This window comes from Hypomesus transpacificus, chromosome 10 (assembly GCF_021917145.1).
Source record: "Hypomesus transpacificus isolate Combined female chromosome 10, fHypTra1, whole genome shotgun sequence".
NCBI lineage: Eukaryota > Metazoa > Chordata > Actinopteri > Osmeriformes > Osmeridae > Hypomesus > Hypomesus transpacificus.
The window spans coordinates 10,051,483-10,074,570 of NC_061069.1; the positions used below are offsets into that span (position 1 = coordinate 10,051,483).

At 52.5% G+C, this 23,088-nt stretch overlaps 1 protein-coding gene across 1 annotated transcript in view; it reads right to left on the minus strand.

Moving 5' to 3' along the window:
* Positions 1 to 2,338: 2,338 nt before the first annotated feature.
* ncanb (neurocan b) overlaps positions 2,339 to 23,088 on the minus strand; it is a 30,258-nt gene continuing 9,508 nt past the window's right edge. Inside the window, exons 2-7 of the mRNA XM_047027125.1 lie at positions 16,383 to 16,496; positions 9,035 to 9,193; positions 7,698 to 7,780; positions 7,204 to 7,348; positions 5,028 to 5,210; positions 2,339 to 3,743 (exon numbers count right to left, since the gene is read on the minus strand). Of these exons, the coding sequence (XP_046883081.1) occupies positions 3,547 to 3,743; positions 5,028 to 5,210; positions 7,204 to 7,348; positions 7,698 to 7,780; positions 9,035 to 9,193; positions 16,383 to 16,496 (881 nt within the window). The 3' untranslated portion in view covers positions 2,339 to 3,546. The remainder of the gene's footprint in view (positions 3,744 to 5,027; positions 5,211 to 7,203; positions 7,349 to 7,697; positions 7,781 to 9,034; positions 9,194 to 16,382; positions 16,497 to 23,088) is intronic.

The following is a 23,088-nucleotide window of genomic DNA, read 5'->3' on the forward strand; positions in this document are numbered from 1 at the left end:
CCACCTCCCCACGTCTCCCCACCTCCCTCCACCCCTTCCGTCTGCTTCCTGTCCTCCTCCTCACCGCACCTTCGAGCGCGCGGTAAACATAAGGGCAAGGGTGACGCCTCGGGCTTACGAATGCTAGGGGTGGCCCCCCCCACCTCCTCCCGCAACGAGGGGAAAATGAGACAAGCGTGTTCCTCCAGGCCTCAAGTGCATGGAGAGGATGGCTGGAGAGAAAGGGAGGGGTGGAAGGGGGAAGGAGTGGTGTGGAGGGAGGGGAGGAGAGGTGTGGAGGGAGGGGAGGAGAGGTGTGGAGGGAGGGGAGGAGAGGTGTGGAGAGCCAGCAGACAGTTGGGAGAGAGACCCCTATTTAGCAACTCATCTTCATAATTAAAGCTTGCAGTTAAACGGACGACTATCTGTCTGGTCTGCAGGGCTTCAAATGCACTGGAGGGGGAAAGATTGAGACAGAGCGTGGGAGCGGGGGGGAGTGTCTGGAACTTGAGAGAGTGTCTGTGCGGGTCTGTTGGAGGGTGGAACTGTCCCTCCCTGCCCCTGCTATCTAGGGTCTGAAACCCCAGGGACTTGCTCTTCTTTCAGTCATTATCTAATCTCTTTCATGTCTCTCCTGATAAACAGACACCAGAGGACGAACGATAAAAAAGAAAGAAGGTAAACAGCACACGTCGAAAAAAAAGATCAGGATTTTTCCCTTCCTGATTGGATCTCTCTCCTCACATGACCTCTCTCTGCTTCTCCTGATTGGATCCCTCTCCTCACATGACTTCTCTCTGCTTCTCCTGATTGGATCTCTCTCCTCACATGACCTTTCTCTGCAGGCCGTGTGCATGCTTGTCTGACTTGAGCCCTTATCATACCTCGGGATCCAATCACATCTGCTCATGTTTGGTCTTCCTGATCCCTGGATAACCCCCTCGTCTCTCTGCATGACACAGACACCCCCCCCCCCACACACACACACAGACACACACATTCTACACACCCACTCAGCAATACTGTCATCCTGTCTTAATCTTTTATTCGCATCTCATTTACATGCCCAGAGAGAATTGGACCACCCACAGTCCATCTGTCTGGTGTGCAGAGACAAGCAGACAGGAAACAAGCCAATACTAGACTGACATCTCAAAGACGGCCAAGCTAGACCGGTGTGACAGGTCACTGTGTGTCTGTTCCCGGGTTTAAAGACCCCTGTCATCTCCAGCGGACAGAGCAGAGCAAGGCTCCTTAACCTCCTCAGACATTAGGAATGCTCTGAGATTTCAAGTGCTGATAGCGGACAGAGGCTATTCTTCTGTTCTGGCTCTTTGTCATGTGTTTTTCTTGTCTTCGGCAAGGCCCTCAACGGTAGGTTACGACAATGTGCGTGGGTGTTTGTCTGCGTGAGAGGTATCGTGTGTGCATGTCTCGTTAGTACATATTAAAAGGGTGTGTTTGTGTATGTGTGTGTGAGAGAGAGAGAAAGAGAGAGAGTGGGAAAAAGCTCTATTGTTATACTAACTCACCTTCAGCTAGCTATCTAGCAAGTTCCCGTGGGTCGTGTCAGCCAGACGAACACACACCCACATCCCAAAAACACCCTTTGCACCCTGTGTTTGTACCCGGGCCACCTCTGGGAGCCAGCCTGCTCCCTCAGGCCCTGCCTGGCCCCGTGTCCTGTCAGATGTGCACTCCCTTGGAAATCTAATTATGAGCACAGCACTGCACCCACAGACAGCACATGGAGCGCTGTCATCCAGCTGTCTGATGTGCCATGGAAGAGATGGGCTGCAATTAAGAGTCCAGACCACCCACACACTCTACCTAGAGGAGAGAGGTGCTCTGTGCTGAGAGGAGGTTGTTGAGAGCTGCGTGTCTGTGGTGCTAACTCCTCTCTGTCTCTCTCTCTCTCCCTCTCTCTCTCTCTCATCTCTCTCTCTCTCTCTAACTCTCTCTAACCTTCTCTCTAACTCTCTCTCTGTGTCTCTGTGTCTCTCTCTCTCTCTCTCTCTCTCTCTCTCTCTCTCATCTCTCTCTCTCTCTAACTCTCTCTAACCTTCTCTCTAACTCTCTCTTTAACTCTCTCTCTCTGTCTCTGTCTCTCTCTCTCTCTCTCTCTCTCTCTCTCTCTCTCTCTCTCTCTCTCTCTCTCTCTCTCTCTCTCTGTGTCTCTCTCTCTCTCTCTCTCTCTCTCTGTGTCTCTCTCTCTCTCTCTCTCTCTCTCTCTCTCTCTCTCTCTCTCTCTCTCTGTGTCTCTCTCTCTCTCTCTCTCTCTGTGTCTCTCTCTCTCTCTCTCTCTCTCTCTCTCTCTCTCTCTCTCTCTGTGTGTCTCTCTCTCTCTCTCTCTCTCTCTCTCTCTCTCTGTCTCTCTCTCTGTGTCTCTCTCTCTCTCTTTCTCTATCTGACAGGGCTGACAGCCTAATTTCGAGTGGAAATAGAGAGGGATTCCAGAGAGGAGGACCCTCATCATCAATAAACTGGACGTGGAATACATAACATGTATATGGCAAAGATGGAGGGGGGAAAGATGTAGACATGAGGCTGGAGGGTGAGGGAGGAGTCTGGAACAGAAAGGATCTGTGCCCATTAGAGAGACCGACCAAAGGCCCTTTTCCCAGTTAACCTTTGACAATGTCAACTGTCACCACTCTCCAGCAGATGGCGCTGTTTGAGGTTAGGCCCTCCATGGTTTGCGGATGACTGGACGATATACGTCTCTCTGTGGGCTCGAAGCGAGACAAAAACAACAGCTTATTTTCACAAAGAGCAAGAGCCTTAATCGCTTGAATCATCCAGAACAACCACCTGTCTGAAAAGAAAAGCATTTGAAGATCTGTTCAGAATATCTGTTTGCTGTAGGTGTGGTAAAATGTCTTACAAAGAGCAAACCAAAAACAGAACAGGCAGGAAACACACCGTGACTTTGTATATCTTTAAAATACTGTACGGTTTGTTTACATTGATAGACTCAAGCCTAGTCTGTGCATTTCTTGCCTCTTCTGTTTTTGATATTGCATCATAAATGAAATTGTCACTATTTACAGTTTGTACCAAAGCATCTCCCTCCAAGATTGTGTATGTAAAAATAAAATGAAAACTTCATTTAGATTGAGAAGATAAAAGTCAATATCATTATTGACTCAATTAAAGTTACTAGAGGAGGGGGAGAGGCAGGGAAAGATGACAAAACATCAAGGAGTAAAGAAAATAATTACAGTACAAAGGGATTGTTATTGTCCCGGTGAGGCCTAGCAATGGGCCTTCAGGCCTCAGGTTTGAGTACGATGCAGCCCGCCTCAGGGAGCCAGGGAGCGGGGATAGGATGAGAGGATGGCTGCGAGCACGGGGATGGGAGCTGGGACTATGGGCCGAAAGGCTAGGGGCTAGGGGAAAGGGAGTGATAGGCTAGGAGCTAGAGGCTAGGGATCTAGAGGCTAGGAGCCAGGGGCTAGGAGCTAGGAGATGAAGAATCGGAGGGGGGGGGGGGTTAGAGGATGGATACCACAAAGGGCAGTGAGGGTAGACCAGGGTAGCAGAGTGGGGAGGGGGGGGGGAGTGGGTTTAGAAGTGGCCGTGCTTTTGACCCTCATCCTCTCGGTGGTGACGCCGGTTTTCGCGGTGAACCCTGCGGTGACCCCCGTCTCCGCGGTGACCCCCGTCTCGGTGTTGACCCCCCTGTCCGTGGCCGTGGTGCTTGATTCTCAGGTGTAGCCTCCGGCCCTTGTGGCGGTGGCGCCGGTAACGGTGAGACCCCCGAGCTGGAGGGGAGAGACCGAGGAAGGAGAGAGGGGGGAGAGAGAGGGAGGGAGGAGGGAGGAGGGAGGGAGGAGAGAGGGAGGAGAGAGAGGGAGGGAGGAGGGAGGGAGGGAGGAGGGAGGGAGGAGGGAGAGAGAGGGAGGGAGGAGACAGGGAGGAGAGATACCGGAAGAGGGAGGTAGGGAGGGAGGAGAGAGACCGGAAGAAATACAAAGAGAAACAGGGGGACAGGGGAGAAAGGAGATAAGAAAAGTTGGAGAAAGTGAAGAGGAAACGAGAGGCGGAAGGGTAAAAGCCAGAAGGGAGGATTGGGCCGGAGTGTGTCATGGAAGAATGAGAGGTGGATAGAGAGAGAGAGAAAGGGAGAGAGAGAGAGAGAGAGAGAGGGAGAGGGAGAGAGGGAGGGAGAGAGAGGGAAAGAGAGAGACAGAGAGGAGTTAGCACCACAGACACGCAGCTCTCAACAACCTCCTCTCAGCACAGAGCAGCTCACTCCTCTAGGTAGAGTGTGTGGGCACAGCCCTCTCAGTCCACTAGCACAGGGCGAACCTCCCGTTCTCTCCACTCAGGCTGGGCCTCGCCCGGCCTGCCAAGCTGGATCTGTCACCATCCAGGTTCAGGCTCGCCAACACAGATGAACAGGCTACATTGTCATACTGATATCTACATTACTGAAACCATTAGAAAAAAGGTGAACTGGATTTAAAGCTCACCCTGCTGGACTCGCACTGGAATATCTGCAATGCTACTGGTGAATTTTATGAATTTTACATTTGGTTTCGATTGCAGGCAAGCTATGTGATGCATGAAAGTTGGATGCCTGAATAAGAATGTCTCACTTGTATCAGTTTATCTGTGAAGAGCTTCAGAGCTACACCAGGATAAATAACGAAGCATACAATGCAGCTATCAGTTTCCCCCTTGCTTCCTCAAACAAATAACTTATAGAGTCAATCCTGGAATGTGACGTTCAGCTGTCAGCCGGGTAGACAGAGACAGACGTTTCTCTTGTTCTGAGGGGAAGGCGATGAAATGCACAGCTCTACATCAGAGTCTGTCGAGCCGTCATCACTTCCAACTGCCACTCACACGTTGACAAGGCTGTCTCTCCGCCAATGAGCAGCTGGGACCTGCTTTCATTTGTGTCTCAGCCCAAACGCGACTGACAATACGACAACTTCGATTTCCTCGACTGCCCCCGAACTCCAGATTTCCCCCTGCTCTGTTTTAGGGAGCCGCTCCCGAACCCGGGCGGTGACCCCCGACCCCGGCTGCTTGATACTCACACTTGGTGCAGATGATCTTGGGCTTGTCCCACTTGCCGTTGGCGCGACACTTGGCCGTGGGGATGTGGCGCTGCAGGAAGCCGTCGGCGCACTGGTAGCGCACCACCGAGTGGATGTCGTAGTGCGACCGCTGGCGCCCAATCAGGAAGGCGTTCTCCGCAGGGGGCGGAGCCCCACAAAGCACTGCCCACGGAGGGGAAGAGAGACAGAAGAAGAAAGAGAGAGAGAGACGTGAAGTAAAGGTGAAAAACACCATGAAATATCATATTATGCGGATTCCCCAAAAACGCTGATTCATCGTGAAGAGTTTCTCTCTACTGTGTCGCACTGGCGTCCTGGTGAGTTGGGCGAGTGGTTAAGGCTGCGTGACATGATGTGACACGATGTGAACACGACACGAACATGTCCCCTTGGGGGACTCAGGGATGGGTACGGTTCAGTTGAAGATATTTCTCCGCGGGTCAAAAGGTGCATCGATGGCTCAGGATAACAGGGTCTATGAATGTACACTTAATGTTTATTACTCATGCCTGGTGAAATCCCTGGCTTCAGAGCCAGTCCATGAGAGAGACCCCAGTGATCCAGACACCCTGGCTGCAGTTCCACAAGGCTCTCCTGAATGGTAATGGTGGTGATTCACACCTGCTGTTTATCAGAGCTAAGCGTTCCCAGCTTGGTTCGCTGCCTCGGGACACTGAGAAACCCTCCTAACAGCAGCAGACTGGTGGAATCAGATCAATATTCACATGAGCAGCTGTGGAGCTTGATAACAGGGCACAAGTCTTCTGAGTGGGACAGGGGTCGAGGGTGTGTGTGTGTGTGTGTGTGTGTGTGAGATGTCTTTATTAAAGAATTGAGCAGAGTTCAATGCACACGGCTGTGTTGGTGTGAGTTGTAGCTGTGTGTGTGTGTGTGTGTTGGTGTGTTTGGAGAGTGAAAACGGTGTGTGTGTGTTGGTGTGTGTGTGTGTGTCCTTACAATGACAGTGACTCCTTGATCAGTGGCAGCATCAGGGCTCTACAAGACACATTCACCTCCCTGATTGGCCTCTGTGTGAGTGATTGTGGCCACTGAGGTCTGAGCGCCAACCAATCAAGCCCTGGGACCACTGATGAGCATGGCGCAACAGGAATGTGATAACAAAGCATCAGAAATCAAGACAGAATACTACACAACACTGATCAGGACAGGATTTTCTTTGTGTTTCTGTTTTTACAGGAGACAAAGATGGAAAAACTGGGACTGATTCTGATTCACGATTGAAGGTCAGGCTTTGAGATGGTAGCTGAAGACCTATAAATCAAATTTGAATACATATTTAATGCATATCAAGTGATATGATATCTGTATTCGGTATGGTTGTATGTTGCTAGGCAGCTCAATCTCACATCCATGTTGTAACTAGTCTAACATGTATGATCTAGTGAACCTAGATCTGTGATCCATAACCCCATTCCATGGCCAGAGTAAGGGTTAGAAACCACTGTGTAAGCCACCATCAGGTCCTGACCCAGAATATGTAAAAGTTCCAGGCCTTTCTCCACACCAGCCTACAAACCTGCTCCTTCCCGGCTATAAATACCCCCCCCCCCCCGTCTCTCTCTCTGACCCGTATGCAAATGAGAGAGAGTCACCACTTCTCCTATAGGCTCCCTGAGGAGCAGGTTAGGCTGTGGCTTCCACCTGCTCCTCACAGCACCATGACAGAGCAGCTCCAAGGAGACACAGCGGCTGTCTGGAACCCGGGAGGGGGGGGGGTCAGATCGGCTCAAGATCCACTGGGGGCAAAACAGTCTGACCTCAGGTCTGTTCGACGGTCTAAAATAACAACTGTAACGACGGCACTCTCGCCTAATCATCAGTCTCAACACTTCAGACTTCAAGCGCAAAGTTAAACGCTCTTTAAAAGTTGGTTGTATCTGGCCACGGTTTTATAAAACACGTCCACCTAATGAGGTTGGGGTGTCTGAGTTGGCTGTCTGAAGTGGGATCTTCAGCGGCGTCTCGTGACAGTCTGACGCTGTGGAAGTGAGAAACTGATTAAAGAGGACCCGGAAGGTCTTTAGATCAGACACTCTTCCACTAAAGGATAAGCGCATTGTCAAGAGTCTATTCTTTCTTTTCTTGACTGTGTGTCTGTCTCCCTCTCTCTCTCTCCGCCCCCCTCCCTCCTCACCTGTTCCCTTCTTGCAGACGTAGGGCAGGTTGTAGTTGCAGGGGACGTCGTTCCATTTGCCGTTCTCGTGGGCTATCATCACCACGCAGTCCTCGCCACCCGCAAAGAAGTTGTCTGGCTGGTTCTCCCTCCAGTTCTCATATTGCTGGAACAGACAGACAGTCAGCACACCAGTCTCCAGTACTTGAGCGTAAGGTGGCTGAGCGGTTAAGGAATCGGGCTTGTAATCAGAAGGTTGCTGGTTCGATTCTCAGCCGTGCCAAATGAAAGTTGTGTCCTTGGGCAAGGCACTTCACCCTACTTGCCTCGGGGAATGTCCCTGTACTTACTGTAAGTCGCTCTGGATAAGAGCGTCTGCTAAATGTAAATGTCCAAATGTACTTGAGGTTCACAACAGACTCCCCGACTCTGTGACACTCTCTATCTCTCTCTGCCCTTTCCCCTCCACCCACTCTCTATTCCTGTCTCTCTCTCTCCTCTCCCGCCCTCCTTACCAAGTCCATGTTGTCTGTCCACTGAAAGTCCTCCTCCACTGTGCGATCATTCAGGCCAATCCATGTGTTGTCGTGGCTCAGACCTGAGTGCACACACACCCACACCCACACACACACACACACACACACACAAAACTATTATTCTCATTCCATATGTCTAGTTTATTCAGACCCAGCCCTCTCAGAGATTTGGCTAGCTGGCCTCTGATCTTATCTTATCCTTGAGTAGACGTGGATAGAGATCCTGGGTGTGTGTGTGTGAGTGTGTGTGTGTAATGGAATTTCAATAATGGTGCCTCTGTATTAACATCATCACCAGGGCCATTAATCTCCCTAATGGCTGTACTCCCTTTATTACTGGGGTGGACACGTCCATTTTCGAGGCAATTAAACACACTTTTTTGGGTGAATGTGTCTGGGTAGGGGAGGGTGGCTGTAATGGATAGGTCTGGCCCCTGTTTGGAGCCCAGCGACTAGGGACCAGGCTGGGACAAGGAGGATACTGGAGGGTGTGGGGGGGTGTGTGAGGGTGTGTGGTGTGTGTGGTGTGTGTGGTGTGTGAGGGTGTGTGGTGTGTGGTGTGTGAGGGTGGTGTGTGAGGGTGTGTGGTGTGTGAGGGTGGTGTGTGAGGGTGTGTGGTTTGTGAGGGTGGTGTGTGAGGGTGTGTGAGGGTGTGTGAGGGTGGTGTGTGAGGGTGGTGTGTGAGGGTGTGTGAGGGTGGTGTGTGAGGGTGTGTGAGGGTGTGTGGTGTGTGTGGTGTGTGAGGGTGTGTGGTGTGTGAGGGTGTGTGAGGGTGGTGTGTGAGGGTGAGGGTGGGTGGTGTGTGAGGGTGAGGGTGGGTGGTGTGTGAGGGTGTGTGGGGGTGGTGTGTGTGGTGTGTGAGGGTGGTGTGTGAGGGTGTGTGAGGGTGGTGTGTGAGGGTGAGGGTGGGTGGTGTGTGAGGGTGTGTGGTGTGTGAGGGTGGTGTGTGTGGTGTGTGAGGTTGGTGTGTGAGGGTGGTGTGTGCGGGTGCTGTGTGCGGGTGGTGTGTGAGGGTGGTGTGTGCGGGTGGTGTGTGAGGGTGGTGTGTGACGGTGTGTGGTGTGTGCGGGTGTGTGGTGTGTGTGGTGTGTGTGGTGTGTGAGGGTGTGTGCAGGTGGTGTGTGCGGGTGTGTGGTGTGTGTGGTGTGTGTGGTGTGTGGTGTGTGCGGGTGGTGTGTGCGGGTGGTGTGTGCGGGTGGTGTGTGTGGGTGGTGTGTGAGGGTGTGTGGTGTGTGCGGGTGGTTTGTGAGGGTGTGTGAGGGTGGTGTGTGAGGGTGTGTGAGGGTGTGTGGTGTGTGAGGCCCCATCAGACCCACCGTTGATGAAGTCCTGCTCCTGCAGGCTGTGGATGCTGGCCAGGTGGCCGCTGTGCTCGCGGCAGTCCTTCTCCGCGTCCTCCCAGGTGTGGCGCCGGCTGAAGTAGCGGTAGCAGTGACCGTGGAACTTCCTCCAGGTGTGGTCACAGCCCTCCGTGTCTGCAGGGAGGAGGGTGGTGATGCAGAGAGAGAGAGAGAGAGAGAGAGAGAGAGAGAGAGAGAGAGAGAGAGAGAGAGAGAGAGAGAGAGAGGGGAGAGGGAGAGGGAGAGAGAGAGAGAGCATGTGAGCAAGGGGGGAAGAGAAAGATAAATGGCAAGAGTGTGGGGGGGGGGGGAGAAATTGTCAGGAGGACAGAGGGAGAGAGAGAGAAAGAGAGAGGGCGTTGTGATTGAGAGAGCGAGAGAGAGAGATTTTGGCTTAGTCTTCCTAGAAGCAAACACTTCAGAGAAACATACACACACACTCTGTCAAACACTCCCTTTCAGATCTACGTCCTCTGCAACACTTTCAGCTTGTTTCTAACGCGAGATTGCTCTTTGTGTGTGAGTGTGACATATCGTCTACCTGTCACACCAACTCCCCCCACCATCTCTCTCTCTCTCTCTCTCTCTCTCTCTCTCTACCCTCCTTCTCTCCACATCTCCCTCCTTCCCTCCATCTCCCCCTCTTTCTCTCCCTCCCTCCAGTCTGCTGCTCAAGTGTAATCCACAGCAATAGGAGCAGAGAGAGAGGCTTAGACCAATGAAAGGCTTTTAATCTATTCAAATGACAACAATCCCCAGAAATGTCTTCCAGCGCGTCGCTCTGGTCAGGTAATTAAACCCTGTCACAGTTCTGTCAGCACACAGCAGCTCCCTCTCTCTCTCTCTCTCTCTCCCTCCCTCCCTCCCTCTCTCCCTCCGTCTCTCCTTCAACTTTCCAGGGGGTTAGCTCTGTGACTGAAAGATCTGTGCCTCCAATGTGATGAGAGTTGAGAGTTGATGTGTGTATACGGCAATGTGTGTGTGAGTGTGTGAGATGGATAAAAAATAGATTTTGCGTCTGGGTGTGAGTTTGTGTTCACGTGAATGTGTGTGTATTAGTCAGTGGGCAGGGCCGGAGAAGACAGATTCCGGCCCCACCGCCCTGCAAACACTAACCCGAGCCCATAACCCCACAGGAAGAATAAACGGGGCAGTTATATCCACCTGCACAGCCCCCACAAGACTCTATCCAACACCCCCACACACACACACACACACGTGTGTCTGAAAGCATGACAGAATGAAGTGGATGCTAGAGATGGTGCCTGGAAAGCCAGTGGGTAAGTATGTGCTTTCAAAATGCGTTGACACAAGCTACCCCATTCTGTCGTCCTTTCACACACACACACACACACACACACACACACACACACACACACACACACACACACACACACACACACACACACACACACACACTCGCACACACTCGCACACTCACACACACAAATAACAATGTGCTGTGTGGTTTGGAGAGTGAAAACTGTTGCGCTGCCATGTTCCTCTTAGCAGTGTGTCTGTAGGATCCCTGACAGGGCTGTCTGTTGGGGCCTTTTCTGCCATGATGTGGTTGCTGTTCCTGTGGGGCTTCAGAATGACAACACAGCTTCACTCTTCACACTGTGCCTCTGCCCGCGCTAGCTACCTGGGCTAAAGCCGTCCCTTCTCTGTGGTTGGTATATTGTATCAGGGCAGGGAATGAGCCCAACTTGGCTGGGTTTGCAACGGCTGCCTTGTTATCTAGGGAAACAGGGAGCAGAGGCACTTTAGGGGCACCCCCAAACACAAACACTAATGTATTATAGGCACACTTATGTAGACACAAGCCACATGCACACAGCCCACTTGCACATGCACACAGACACTCATACTAGTGTCGGCATACACTGGCATCAGGCCCAGATAGAGTACAAGTTATTGAGGCAGCAGTGGGTGAGGCAGCAGAGAGGGTGAGGCAGTAGAGGGTGTGAGGCAATAGAGTCTGAGGCAGTAGAGAGGGTGAGGCAGTTGAGAGGGTGAGGCAGTAGAAAGGGTGAGGCAATAAAGAGGGTGAGGCAGTAGAGAGGGTGAGGCAGTAGAGGGTGTGAGGCAGTAGAGTGTGAGGCAGTAGAGGGTGTGAGGCAGTAGAGTGTGAGGCAGTAGAGACGGTGAGGCAGTAGAGGGTGTGAGGCAGTAGAGTGTGAGGCAGTAGAGGGTGTGAGGCAATAGAGTCTGAGGCAGTAGAGAGGGTGAGGCAGTTGAGAGGGTGAGGCAGTAGAAAGGGTGAGGCAATAAAGAGGGTGAGGCAGTAGAGAGGGTGAGGCAGTAGAGGGTGTGAGGCAGTAGAGTGTGAGGCAGTAGAGGGTGTGAGGCAGTAGAGTGTGAGGCAGTAGAGACGGTGAGGCAGTAGAGGGTGTGAGGCAGTAGAGTGTGAGGCAGTAGAGGGTGTGAGGCAGTAGAGTGTGAGGCAGTAGAGACGGTGAGGCAGTAGAGGGTGTGAGGCAGTAGAGACGGTGAGGCAGCAGAGGGTGTGAGGCAGTAGAGTGTGAGGCAGTAGAGGGTGTGAGGCAGTAGAGTGTGAGGCAGTAGAGACGGTGAGGCAGTAGAGGGTGTGAGGCAGTGGAGTGTGAGGCAGTAGAGGGTGTGAGGCAGTAGAGTGTGAGGCAGTAGAGAGGGTGAGGCAGTACAGGATGTGAGGCAGTAGAGTGTGAGGCAGTAGAGAGGGTGAGGCAGTAGAGAGGGTGAGGCAGTAGAGGGTGTGAGGCAGTAGAGGGTGTGAGGCAGTAGAGAGGGTGAGGCAGTAGAGTGTGAGGCAGTAGAGAGGGTGAGGCAGTAGAGTGTGAGGCAGTAGAGAGGATGAGGCAGTAGAGTGTGAGTCAGTAGAGAGGGTGAGGCAGTAGAGTGTGAGGCAGTAGAGAGGGTGAGGTAGTAGAGTGTGAGGCAGTAGAGGTGGCGAGGTTGCCCTAACACAGCCTGGCTCAGCCCCTTGGCCCCATGGAAGTTGCTATGAAATAGGACAGTGGTGACACACACACACGCACACACACACACACATGCGCACACACACACACCCACACAGACACATTATTCATCAGATCCTTTGGATGGATTTCCACTGCTCATTAGACGGTTCAGACTATCAATATTTGTTAAGCAGCGTGTCAGATAGAGAGATGCCCCATGCAGAGATCAGTAGGCAGGGAGCACAAAGCCTAACAGCTTGTCTCTGCTCCACATATCAGGGCTTAGTCTCATCCAACACCAGTCTGTACCAGTGTCTGACATGACCACACCCAGATATATATAATATATTCATGCCTGCTGTCTCTCTCTGTCTCTCTGTCTCTCTGTCTCTCTCTCTCTCTCTCTCTCTCTCTCTCTCTCTCTCTCTCTCTCTCTCTCTCTGTCTCCTATGTGTGTCTCTGTCTCTGTCTCTCTGTGTCTCTCTCTCTCTGTGTCTCTGTCTCTGTGTCTCTGTCTTTCTCTCTGTGTCTCTCTCTCTCTGTGTGTCTCTCTCTCTGTGTCTCTCTGTCTGTGTCTCTCTCTCTCTCCCTCCTATGTGTGTCTCTGCCTGTCTCTCTGTGTCTCTCTCTGTGTCTCTCTCTCTGTGTCTCTCTCTCTCTCTCTCTGTCTCTCTCTCCAGACAGGGTGTATCTGCTTGTGTGAGGGGTGTGAAGGCACGGCCATCGGCAGAGAAAAGGGCAGACGCTTCCAGATGACTGATTGGCTCCTTTATCTAAATCACCATGTGGTATTTATCCTGCGAGTCTCATCATGAAATGTGTACACCCTCCTCTCTTCCTGTCAACCCTCCCCCTGCCCCCCCCCCTGCCTCCCTCCATCTCCCCCTGCCTCCCTCTATCTCCCCCCGCCTCCCTCCATCTCCCCCTGCCTCCTGTCCCCTCATCTCCTTTCCTCTCCTGACCTCTCCCTTATCTCCTCTCTCCTTCCTCCACACAATCCAGAACGCACACAATCCAGAACACACACAATCCAGAACACACACAATCAGACTCTCCAGGTGCAGTCGTCCAACCAAGCACCTTCAATGAGACCAAACACTGCATTCAATTCAAGACCAGAAGACAGACCAGAAGACAGACCAGAAGACAAGAGCTGTTAGGTTATCCCTCCACTGAGGCAGACTTGGCCCAGCCGCCCCTGGCAGAGCGCACCAGTTCACTGTGAGGTTACCGTGACAACACTTCATTACTGTGTTTGGAGTGCACCACGCCAAGCTGCCCGACGCAAAACTTTGGGGATAATCTCCCCGTACAGATGCAAGGACCCTGAAAAGGGAGGAGGGTGTGTGTGGATGTGTGTGCATGCGGGCATGTCTCTAAGGCGGCACGTTAAGTTTGTGTCTGTGTGCGGGCACACGTGTGTGTGTGTGTCTGTGTGTGTGTGTGCTAGGATCGCTGGTGAGGAACCGTGTGAGGATTAAGACAGGCCACGAGGCAGAAGCCCTCTCGATCCAAGGCCTTCTGTTCGTTCGTGTCACGGGGGCCTTTTGACGTGTTATTACAAAGCATACATCTTCATTAGCATTAATAGCCTCTAAAGACCCAGAGGATGGCCAGAAATTTATTTAGCGAGGAGTGTGCTGACTTGTGGTTTACCATACACAGACAGGAGCCTTCTGTTGACGAGCTGCAAAGGCTGTCCCTGGAGACGCCCGACTATAAATGTCTACCTGTCTACCTGTCTGTCTGTCTACCCGTCTGTCTGTCTACCTGTCTGTCTGTCTAACTGTCTGCTTGGACGTTCTTAGCTATATCTGCAAAGTGAGTGCGTTTGCACAGGTGTGGTTATATGTGTTGTATGTGGGCATCGGCTGCCAAAACAATATGCCTCTTACCCACACACTTGGCATGGAACAGAAAAGACAATTTCTCTGAGGCGCCGTATGTAGGCCTCTGTTCGCTCTCCCACCAGTGTGTGTGTGTGTGTGTGGGGGGGGGGGGGGGTATGGTATGCATTGTCTGTGTTCTGTGTATGTACTCACACACACACACACACACACACACTGTGGTGGGCCTGCACCCACCTACGCTCACTCGCACAGGATACAAACACTTAACGTGCTCACAGAGCGCATATAAGTATGTGTGTGTGTGTGTGTGTACGGTGTATCTTCATGAACGACCTATTCCTCTGCCTGCTGGCCACGCCAACGCAAGTGTGTGTACGCTCCACCCTCCTTGTCCGTTGGCTGAACACGAGGCCGCATTCATCTTCCTCCACCTCCCTCTCAGCAACACACCAGGGAATAACACCTCTAGACGCCAACCTCGCTTTCCCTCCCTCCCTCCCTCCCCTTCCCCCTTTCTCCTCATCTCTCCGTCTCTCTCTAGTTATGCATGGTATATGAAAAAGACACTGAGTGAGGGGGAGGGAGAACTGAAGGGAGGGCGATCGTAAAGAGGAGGGTGATGTTCTCCACCCTCTGTCTGCGAAGGAGGGAGGAGGGGGATTCAATAGAGATAACAGGAGAACAAGCCTTCATCCTTCGTCTGGGGATCAATTATCTGCACTGTGTCTTATACTGGCTTCTGTTCAATTTGTAGGCTATTCTGTTCTGGAGCGAGATATACACAGTATATACATACACACACTCAGACACACACACATATACAGTATATATACAGCGGGATAGATCGAGAGAGGAGAGAAGAGAAGGAGTGTGTGTATGTGTGCTCCGATCCCCTGTGCACAGGGAGTTTATTTTCAAGCTCTTATTAATGTTCGGCGTTATGTTCACGATGCAAGAGTATTTAACTCTCTCTCGCAACAGAGTGGCTTATGGGTAAAGGCAGCGTGTGTTCCTCTGCAGACACCCCTCTGAGGGGCACCCTGTGTGCACGTGGGGCTCTGTTGAGCTGAGAAAATGATGATGTGTGCATGTGCCTTAGAACTCTGTGTGTGCGAGCGCGAGTGCTTCTTTGCGTGTGTGGTCGACTCGGCCGTGAGGAAGGTATCATTCTGGGCATGTCACAGTACGTCACATGAGCTGTGGAAAGGCAGAGTAGCATGGAAGAACATACAGAGGAGCACAGAAGAACAGTCAAGTTTTAACTAGCTCCAGTTAAGTAGCCACAACACCAGGTGCTCACTGTCTTTAATGAGAATGCAGCCCTTGTGAATGCATTCGAGATGATGCTCTTTCTCTCCCTCGCACATACACACACTCTCTCTCACACACACATTCTCTCTTTATACCGTGCGTAGGGACAGCTTTAGATGAGAGAAAGGTAGCATGCAAAATATATAAAGAGAAGTTAGAATTGGAGAGAGAGTAAAAGAGTTGCTTCATTTCTCTCTCTCTCTTTCTGTCTCTCTTCTAGTCAATTCACAGTCCACTTTGCAAATGACACAGTCCTCTCACACTGTGTAATGTATTCCTAGTCCCATTACAGGAGGCACTGAAATAGACTGCATCTGTCCTGCTGATCTAACTCAACCATGAAGATACTTACACTGCAGGAAACCACTGCTTTACACTATGTATCTGTCTGAGGTGTGTGTGTATGGGCGTGTGTATGGAGTGTGTGCGTGTGTGTGTGTGTGAATATATGTACTGTATGTGTGTGTTTGCACTTTTGTGGTGTTTGTAAAAGCATGTAAAGAGTCTGTGAGCATAAATATGGATGTAAATATCTGGGGTAGGATGTTCGGGTTATGTGTTTACATATGGCCCTGACCATCTCTAATAACTCATCTGTGACTGTCTGTGTGTGACTGTCTCTCCTGCAGTAGTTTGTAGTGTGTGTTGCTTCCGTTTCCATCCATTGACACTGAGGTGAAGTTGGCTACCTATTCTCATTTAGAGACGTGCAGATCCAACACACTGTTGTGTTTTTTATCCACCACTCTCGAAACCCTGGAAATTCACTGGGAAACCAAAGTGGCTCCAAACCTGACACATGTTGGCTATTGGAGGATATTCCTATTTCTGGTCTGGTAATAAGGGCATTACTTGCCGTTTGCATCGAGCTAGCTTAGTGTGGCATGCCTTCCAGAGTGTTGGGAGGGGAAGACATGATGCTGCCTTGTTGACTACAGTGGCACTGACAACATTATATTTCACACAATATGTTTTATTTTGTAGCCACAGGAAGTCTCTGCCTCTCATGTCAGAGAGCTTCAGAGCGGTTCTGAAGGGGCCCTCTCTGGCACCCCAGGGCTTCCTCTGAGCTGGGATTCGGATGGGTGCAGGTGTTGTCTGGAAGTGCTGCGGTGATCTTTTTCCCTCACTCCCCCTCCTCCCACCTCCTCCCTCCTCCTCCGTCCCTCCTCCCTCCCCCCCCCTCCCGGGATGCCATGAGCGCTGCATTAGAAGTGTTACCTCTCTCGCACGTGGCGCCGCCGTAGCTTGGCAGGCAGAGGCACACGAAGGAGTTGATCTCGTCTATGCAGGTGCCGCCGTTCTGGCAGGGGTTGGACTGGCAGTCATCAATGTCTGTCAGACACGAGAGAGAGGGAGAGAGGGAGAGAGAGAGAGACAGAGAGAGAGGGAGACAGACAGGGGGAGAGAGAGGGAGAGACAGGGAGAGAAAGAGAGAGAGAGAGAGAGAGAGAGAGAGAGAGAGAGAGAGAGAGAGAGAGAGAGAGAGAGAGGAGAGAGAGAGAGAGAGAGAGAGAGAGAGAGAGGGAGAGAGACAGAGAGAGACAGGGAGAGAGAGGGAGAGACAGGGAGAGAGAGAGAGAGACAGAGAGATATAAATGGAAAGAGGGAGAGAGGAAAAAAAGAGACAAGGTCAGTCATTGCACAGTCACTAGACCAGGCAAGGGAAATCATGATATCAGCACCTGTCAAAATCCCTTAGTGAACAATCTAACAGAGATCCCCTTTTCACACAGATGAGGGACGTTTTCAGAATGTTGTAATTAAAAACATTGATTGGACCTGTCGATGAGAGGCTTCACAGTCAGTGGAGCGAGGGATGGGTTGGCAAGAGGATGTTTTAGCGCCAGAAAAGAGGAGGAGGAGGGAGGAAGAGGAGGAGGAGGGGGAAAAAGAGGAGGAGGGAGGAGGAAGAGGAGGAGGGAGGAGGAAGAGGAAGGAAGAGGAGGAGGAGGAGGGAGGAAGAGGAGGAAGAGGGAGGAAGAGGAGGAGGAAGGAGGAAGAGGAGGAGGAGGGAGGAAAAAGAGGAGGAGGGAGGAGGAAGAGGAGGAGGAGGGAGGAAGAGGAGGAGGGAGGAGGAAGAGAAAGGAAGAGGAGGAGGAGGAGGGAGATGAGAAATAGAAGGTGAAAGAGAGAAATAGGTTAACAAGCCTTCCATATGTTATCCACCAGTACACACCAACCGTGTGAGAAACACTAACTACAGTACAGAAGACTACGAGCAGTGTGCACACACACACACACACAAGGCCAAAGTTCATCTGTTGGTGGTGGAACAGTAGCAGTATTTCTCTGGCTGATCTTGCCTGGGGGGGGAAATCATTACAAACCACAGCTGGTCTCCAAGAGTGGTCTGCCCTGGGATCATGTGGTGCTCCTGGGGGTTGATGGGGAAAGCGAGGAGGGGGAGGGGGGGGTGGGTGGGGTCAGGAGTGAGGGGGGGGGGATTCAGGTGCTCCTGGGATGGTTGGGGGTGGGGGTGTGTGTGTGTTTGAGAACGTCAGCAGGTCCCGTTCTTATTGAGTTGAGGGAGTCTGAGCTGGTGAGCTAGACACAGACAGTGAGGCAAGATGGCTTCAGTCTGGGCCGGGGGGCCGGGGGGGCGGGGGGGGCCAGCCCGCACTGTCTGTCTAGACCGGGATTCAACACAGAAGTGATTGCAGCGCACTTATAAACACACACACACACACCTGATGAACACAAACACGTACACACGTACACACAACAAACATAGCCGACAAACAACTCCCTGATGCTGTCTAAACAGCAGCCTGACCAGCAGCCTCTCTACTGGATGTCGTTACTGAGAGTTCACCTACACAGCCTCTGCTGGTCCAGCCTCAGAACAGGTCTCTCTCAGCGAGGTCTCTCTCTATGAGGTATCTCTACAAGTCCCCCTTCCCCAGTGTGGGTCTCTCTTCAACAGATCTCCTTCTGTGGAACATGTCCTGTGTATCGCTGTTTGGCCCCTGGCTTCAAACAGAGAGTTCTATCCTCTCTCTCTAATGCACACACATGCACACACACACACACACACACACACACACACACACACACACAGCAAACAGCAGGAGGGCCTACAAACGGTCTCCTCAGCCCAGCTGGTCGAGGCTTTATGGAGCAGGTGGCAGTGTGTGTGATTCTGTGTGTGTGTGTGCTGGGGGGTTGCCCAGGCCTCTCTGGCTCCCTCCCCAGGACAACACTGGCAGACCTGGGCACACACCTCGTCCCCACAGCCTCCCCTGGACCACCAGGGTCTGGGAGAGAGGCAGAGAGAGAGTGTGGGGGGGGGGGTTTAGAACACTGTTTAGAACAAACAGTGTTCTAAACAGATCCCTCCTTTTTATAATCGCCATTAACACTTTCACTGTCGTGAATCCACCAGGCCTCTAAGCACACCGAGCTGAATGTAATAAAGACCAGCGCAGAATCAATAACCCAGCCGGTGACGTTCGACAGAAGCGAAGATTAAATGAGTTCTCCAGCTCTCCTCCCTGATGGGGAGGAGCTGTTGGGCGCTGAGGACGACCTGATGAAATGTGCGAAGACGCTGGACACGAAACGAGGTTGCTTTCCACGAGCGGGAAAAAGTGAACACCACCCACCCTGTCGTTGCCTCCGCCCAGCCTGGTCCTCCATCCACCCAGGTGTTTGGAATGGATGGCATCATTTTGTTTGCCTGCAAATCTTTTTCCAACAGAATTTTCTAATCGAATATGTCAACGGATCGACGTGGGCTTGATGTAAAACAGGGAAACATTTCCCGTCAAAGCATGAAAAAAGAGGATCGTCAGATTTCTTTCGGTTTTGGAACGTATGTGGGGGGCAGGGGGACTGGAGAGGGGGCAGGGGGACTGGAGAGGGGGCAGGGGGACTGGAGAGGGGGCAGGGGCAGGGGGACTGGAGAGGGGGCAGGGGGACCGGAGAGGGGGCAGGGGGACTGGAGAGAGGGCAGGGGGACTGGAGAGAGGGCAGGGGGACTGGAGAGGGGGCAGGGGGACTGGAGAGGGGGCAGGGGGACTGGAGAGGGGGCAGGGGGACCGGAGAGGGGGCAGGGGGACTGGAGAGAGGGCAGGGGGACTGGAGAGGGGGCAGGGGCAGGGGGACTGGAGAGAGGGCAGGGGGACTGGAGAGGGGGCAGGGGGACTGGAGAGGGGGCAGGGGGACTGGAGAGAGGGCAGGGGGACTGGAGAGAGGGCAGGGGGACTGGAGAGGGGGCAGGGGGACAGGAGAGGGGGCTGGGGGACTGGAGAGGGGGCAGGGGGAGAACAGGAAGGCGGCAAACATAGCGACGTTGCTAAACGGCAAACTGAAACATGGCAAGGCTGCAAACCCCTCGGAGGGCGGGGCTAGCAAGCCCGTCAGCCTCCCCCCCCCCCCCCGGCCGCGAGCCCCTAACGAGCGTCAGCGTTGTCATTCAGCCAGGCCGCCTCTCTGAATCCACTCTTTTACCATTTAACATTTGAAGGGAAATAAGCCGCTCTCAGAGAGGAGCCTGCGGATGTCCTGGGCTGTAATTGCTAAGGGGGAACAGGCTGGGCTGCTCAGGCCAATGTGTTGAAGAGAGAAGTGGAGCTGGCATATGAAGGGGAGGGGGGGCGAGACCATGACAGGGACACACAGACACACCCCCAGCGAATCCACTCAGAATACTAACCAGGACGAAAGAGACAGGGACAGAGAGAGGCCTGGTTTTCCCCTTCTCAAACAGAGAACTGATACATTCCACAGAGTCCTGTGTACCTGGCCAAACAGAGGACGGGGGATTTCTGGAGAATCTGTCCTGGAGGAAACGAGATCTGGCGACGCTTTGTCAGACATGGAAAGACAGAAAAATAAATGTATAGAGAGATGGAGAGAACGAGAGGGAGAGAGAGAAGAGACAGGCGACGACAAAAGAGAGAAAGAACGAGGAGACAGGACAGAGAGAGATTAGGGGCTATCTAAGCCATCATCTGCAACACAGAGTTAGGGCCACACTCTGTATCTTGTTACTGTTATGAACTGAAGCACTCCTGTCAGTGGGATCGTCCATTTCAACAGTTGGTCTCTCCCTCCCCTTGCTTTCTGCTCCTTCAACAATCGCCACTTTCTCGATCCAAACGCGACCTGTCTGTGGGTGGGCGTGTGTGTCTCTGTGTGTGAATGTGTGTGTAAGTGCAAGCATATGTGTGTGTGTGTGTGTGTGTGCGTGGTTGTGAATGTGTATGCATGCGCATTAGTGTGTGTGTGTGTGTGGGCGAGGAGGGCTGCTGGGTGCTGCCCTAATGAACACAGACACAGCAGGTGTTCACGTGAGCTGCTCATGTCACAGTCACTTCCATGTCCTGCACACGACTCAATGCAGACCTGACAGGTCAAGAGTATTATAGACACATCAGTGTCAGCTGAGATCAGGCCAAAGTTGTGTTTGTGTGTGACTTACTGACATAAGGATACAGGGAAAGTGGGATGTGTGTGTGTGTGTGTCTGTGTGTGACTTAGTGAGAGAAGGATACAGGGAGAGTTGGATGTGTGTGTGTGTGTGTGTCTGCAACATTTTGGGGACTGCTTTGTGCCTGCATGCATGTGTGTGCTACTGTATGAGTCTGTGTGTATGCTACAGTGTGTGTGTGAGTGTCTGTATGTGTATGTGTGTATGCTACTGTGTGAGTTTGTGTGAATGTGTGTGTGTGTTACTATGTGAGTGTGTGTGTGTGCCTGTTTGTTTGTTTCAGTCCGACAGGTCCAGGCGTCTGTTGACAGGGGCAGCGTGACACCCAGGGTAGCCGGGGACAACCTAATGAGTAGAAAGTGCCCCGGCATGTCACTGTGGCTTCAGCTGTAACACGCTGTCTGCTGGCTCCAATCACCCCTCCCTCCCCCTCTCTACCCCCACCTCCTCTCTCCTCTCACCCCTACCTCCCCCTCCTCTCTCCTCTCACCCCTCCCTCCCCTTCTCTACCCGCACCTCCTCTCTCCTCTCACCCCTCCCTCCCCCTCTGTACCCCCACCTCCTCTCTCCTCTCACCCCTCCCTCCCCCTCTGTACCCCTACCTCCTCTCTCCTCTCACCCCTCCCTCCCCCTCTCTACCCCCACCTCCTCTCTCCTCTCACCCCTCTCCTCTCTACTTCCTGCCTACTCTCTTGCCACTCTTATCACCTTTCAATACACCCCCTTTACCCCCCCCCCCCCCCCTTCAATGCTATCAGAGAGGATCAGACAACCCTGCATCCCCATCCTACTGACCCTACAGACACACACACACACACACACACACACATTCACACACTGTAACTCACGCCTTCCTACAATTCTCTACAGTACATCCTCTGTGTGCTGGTGGTAAGACTCCTCTGGGAGTTGTAGTTCTAAAAGGCACCCCCTGACTGCCAGTTGTGCTGTGATCATTACCAGGTTTGGCCCCCAGCCAGCCCGTGCTCAGGACTGATCTACTGGGCCACACAGCACAGCTCTCAGCACATAGGAGGCTGCTCTTAACGTAGCCCAGTTCCCCCTGGCTGAGGATATGACTAGGCTATTCACTTAGCTATTTCTGACATATTTAAAAGCACAAAGAGGCAAACAATCTATTCCCCCTCCCTCCCCCCTTCTCCTGTCAAAATCAATGAATCACTGCCTGTCCGGCGTGACAGCATTATGTGAGAAGACTGAGTTCTGTCTGAAGAGAACTACAATGTGCCTTGAATCTTTGCCTTCCAAATCCCCCATGCTCTTCTTAACCCGTCACCTGGTCGGAGCAGTTTGACTATTCCTAGATTAACAGAAGAGTGAGCTACAAGCTAGATCGCACCCCCATCTCGCCTTCACTACAGTGGCATGTTGCCTTGAGGTAGTCCAACTGCCATTTTCTCTGCCGGCTTGATCCCAGGGTCTCTTGTCTACTCTATCAGTACTGTGCTACTGTACACTACTGTACTGTACTATACAATGACATGCTGTACTGCACAGTAATGAACTATTCGACAAAGCTGTACTGGATCATTTAGAAGCGTACCATACTGTACTAGGGTGTACCACAGGGCCAAGCTGGGTTTTATGGTCCGGTGATAGTAATAGGCCGGACTTCCTGAATGTTTCAGGCTGGGTTATGATAGGCTGATGTCGGAAGACGGCTTCCCGCTGCGCTCCTGAGCTCCTGGGCTCCTGTCGGGCTCCTGTCGGGCTCCTGTCGGGCTCCCTGTCGGGCTGGGTTATGAGAGCTCCTGTCGGGGTCCTGTCGGGCTCCTGTCGGGCTCCTGTCGGGCTGGGTTATGAGAGCTCCTGTCGGGGTCCTGTCGGGCTCCTGTCGGGCTCTTTAACTACACCAATGCAGGCACGCTTCTTCCAGGCTTCTTCTTCCTACGAACAAGCCCGTGCCGGGGACCTGATTGTGCCTGGGTGGGTTTGGATCTGTGCACGGTATGAGTACGGCTTCCTTTATTTATGAACAGTCGTGTTTCCCCCCGTGATAGGGAGAGAGAGATAGTGAGACGGGGGAGAGAGAGGCTGAGCGAGAACTAGTGGAAAGAGAGGGAGAGAGTGATAGAGGACTGAGAGGGAAGAGGAAGAGAGTGATGGGGAGAGAGAGGGAGAGAGTAATAGGGGAGAGAGAGGGAGGAGAGGGTGAGAGGAGGTTAGAAAGAGAGAGTTTGAGCCAGCATAGTAGATAATGAAATGTAATAGGAGGTAAAAAGCTGCGGGCCAAACAGGCCAGTTCAGCCCCTGCACAGCACAACCATCTCTATCCAGCCTGCCACGTCACAACACACTGGAGGGAGGGAAGGAAGGAGGGATGGGAGGGATGGGAGGGAGGGGCTGAGAGCGGAATGAAGGGAGGAGAGAGGGAGGCGAAGGAGAGGGAAGAGGTAGAGTGAATAAGTGGTTGGGTAAAAGAAGGAGGGAATTGGAATCGGGAGTAGAATCTGGGGACATGAGGGAGAGAGA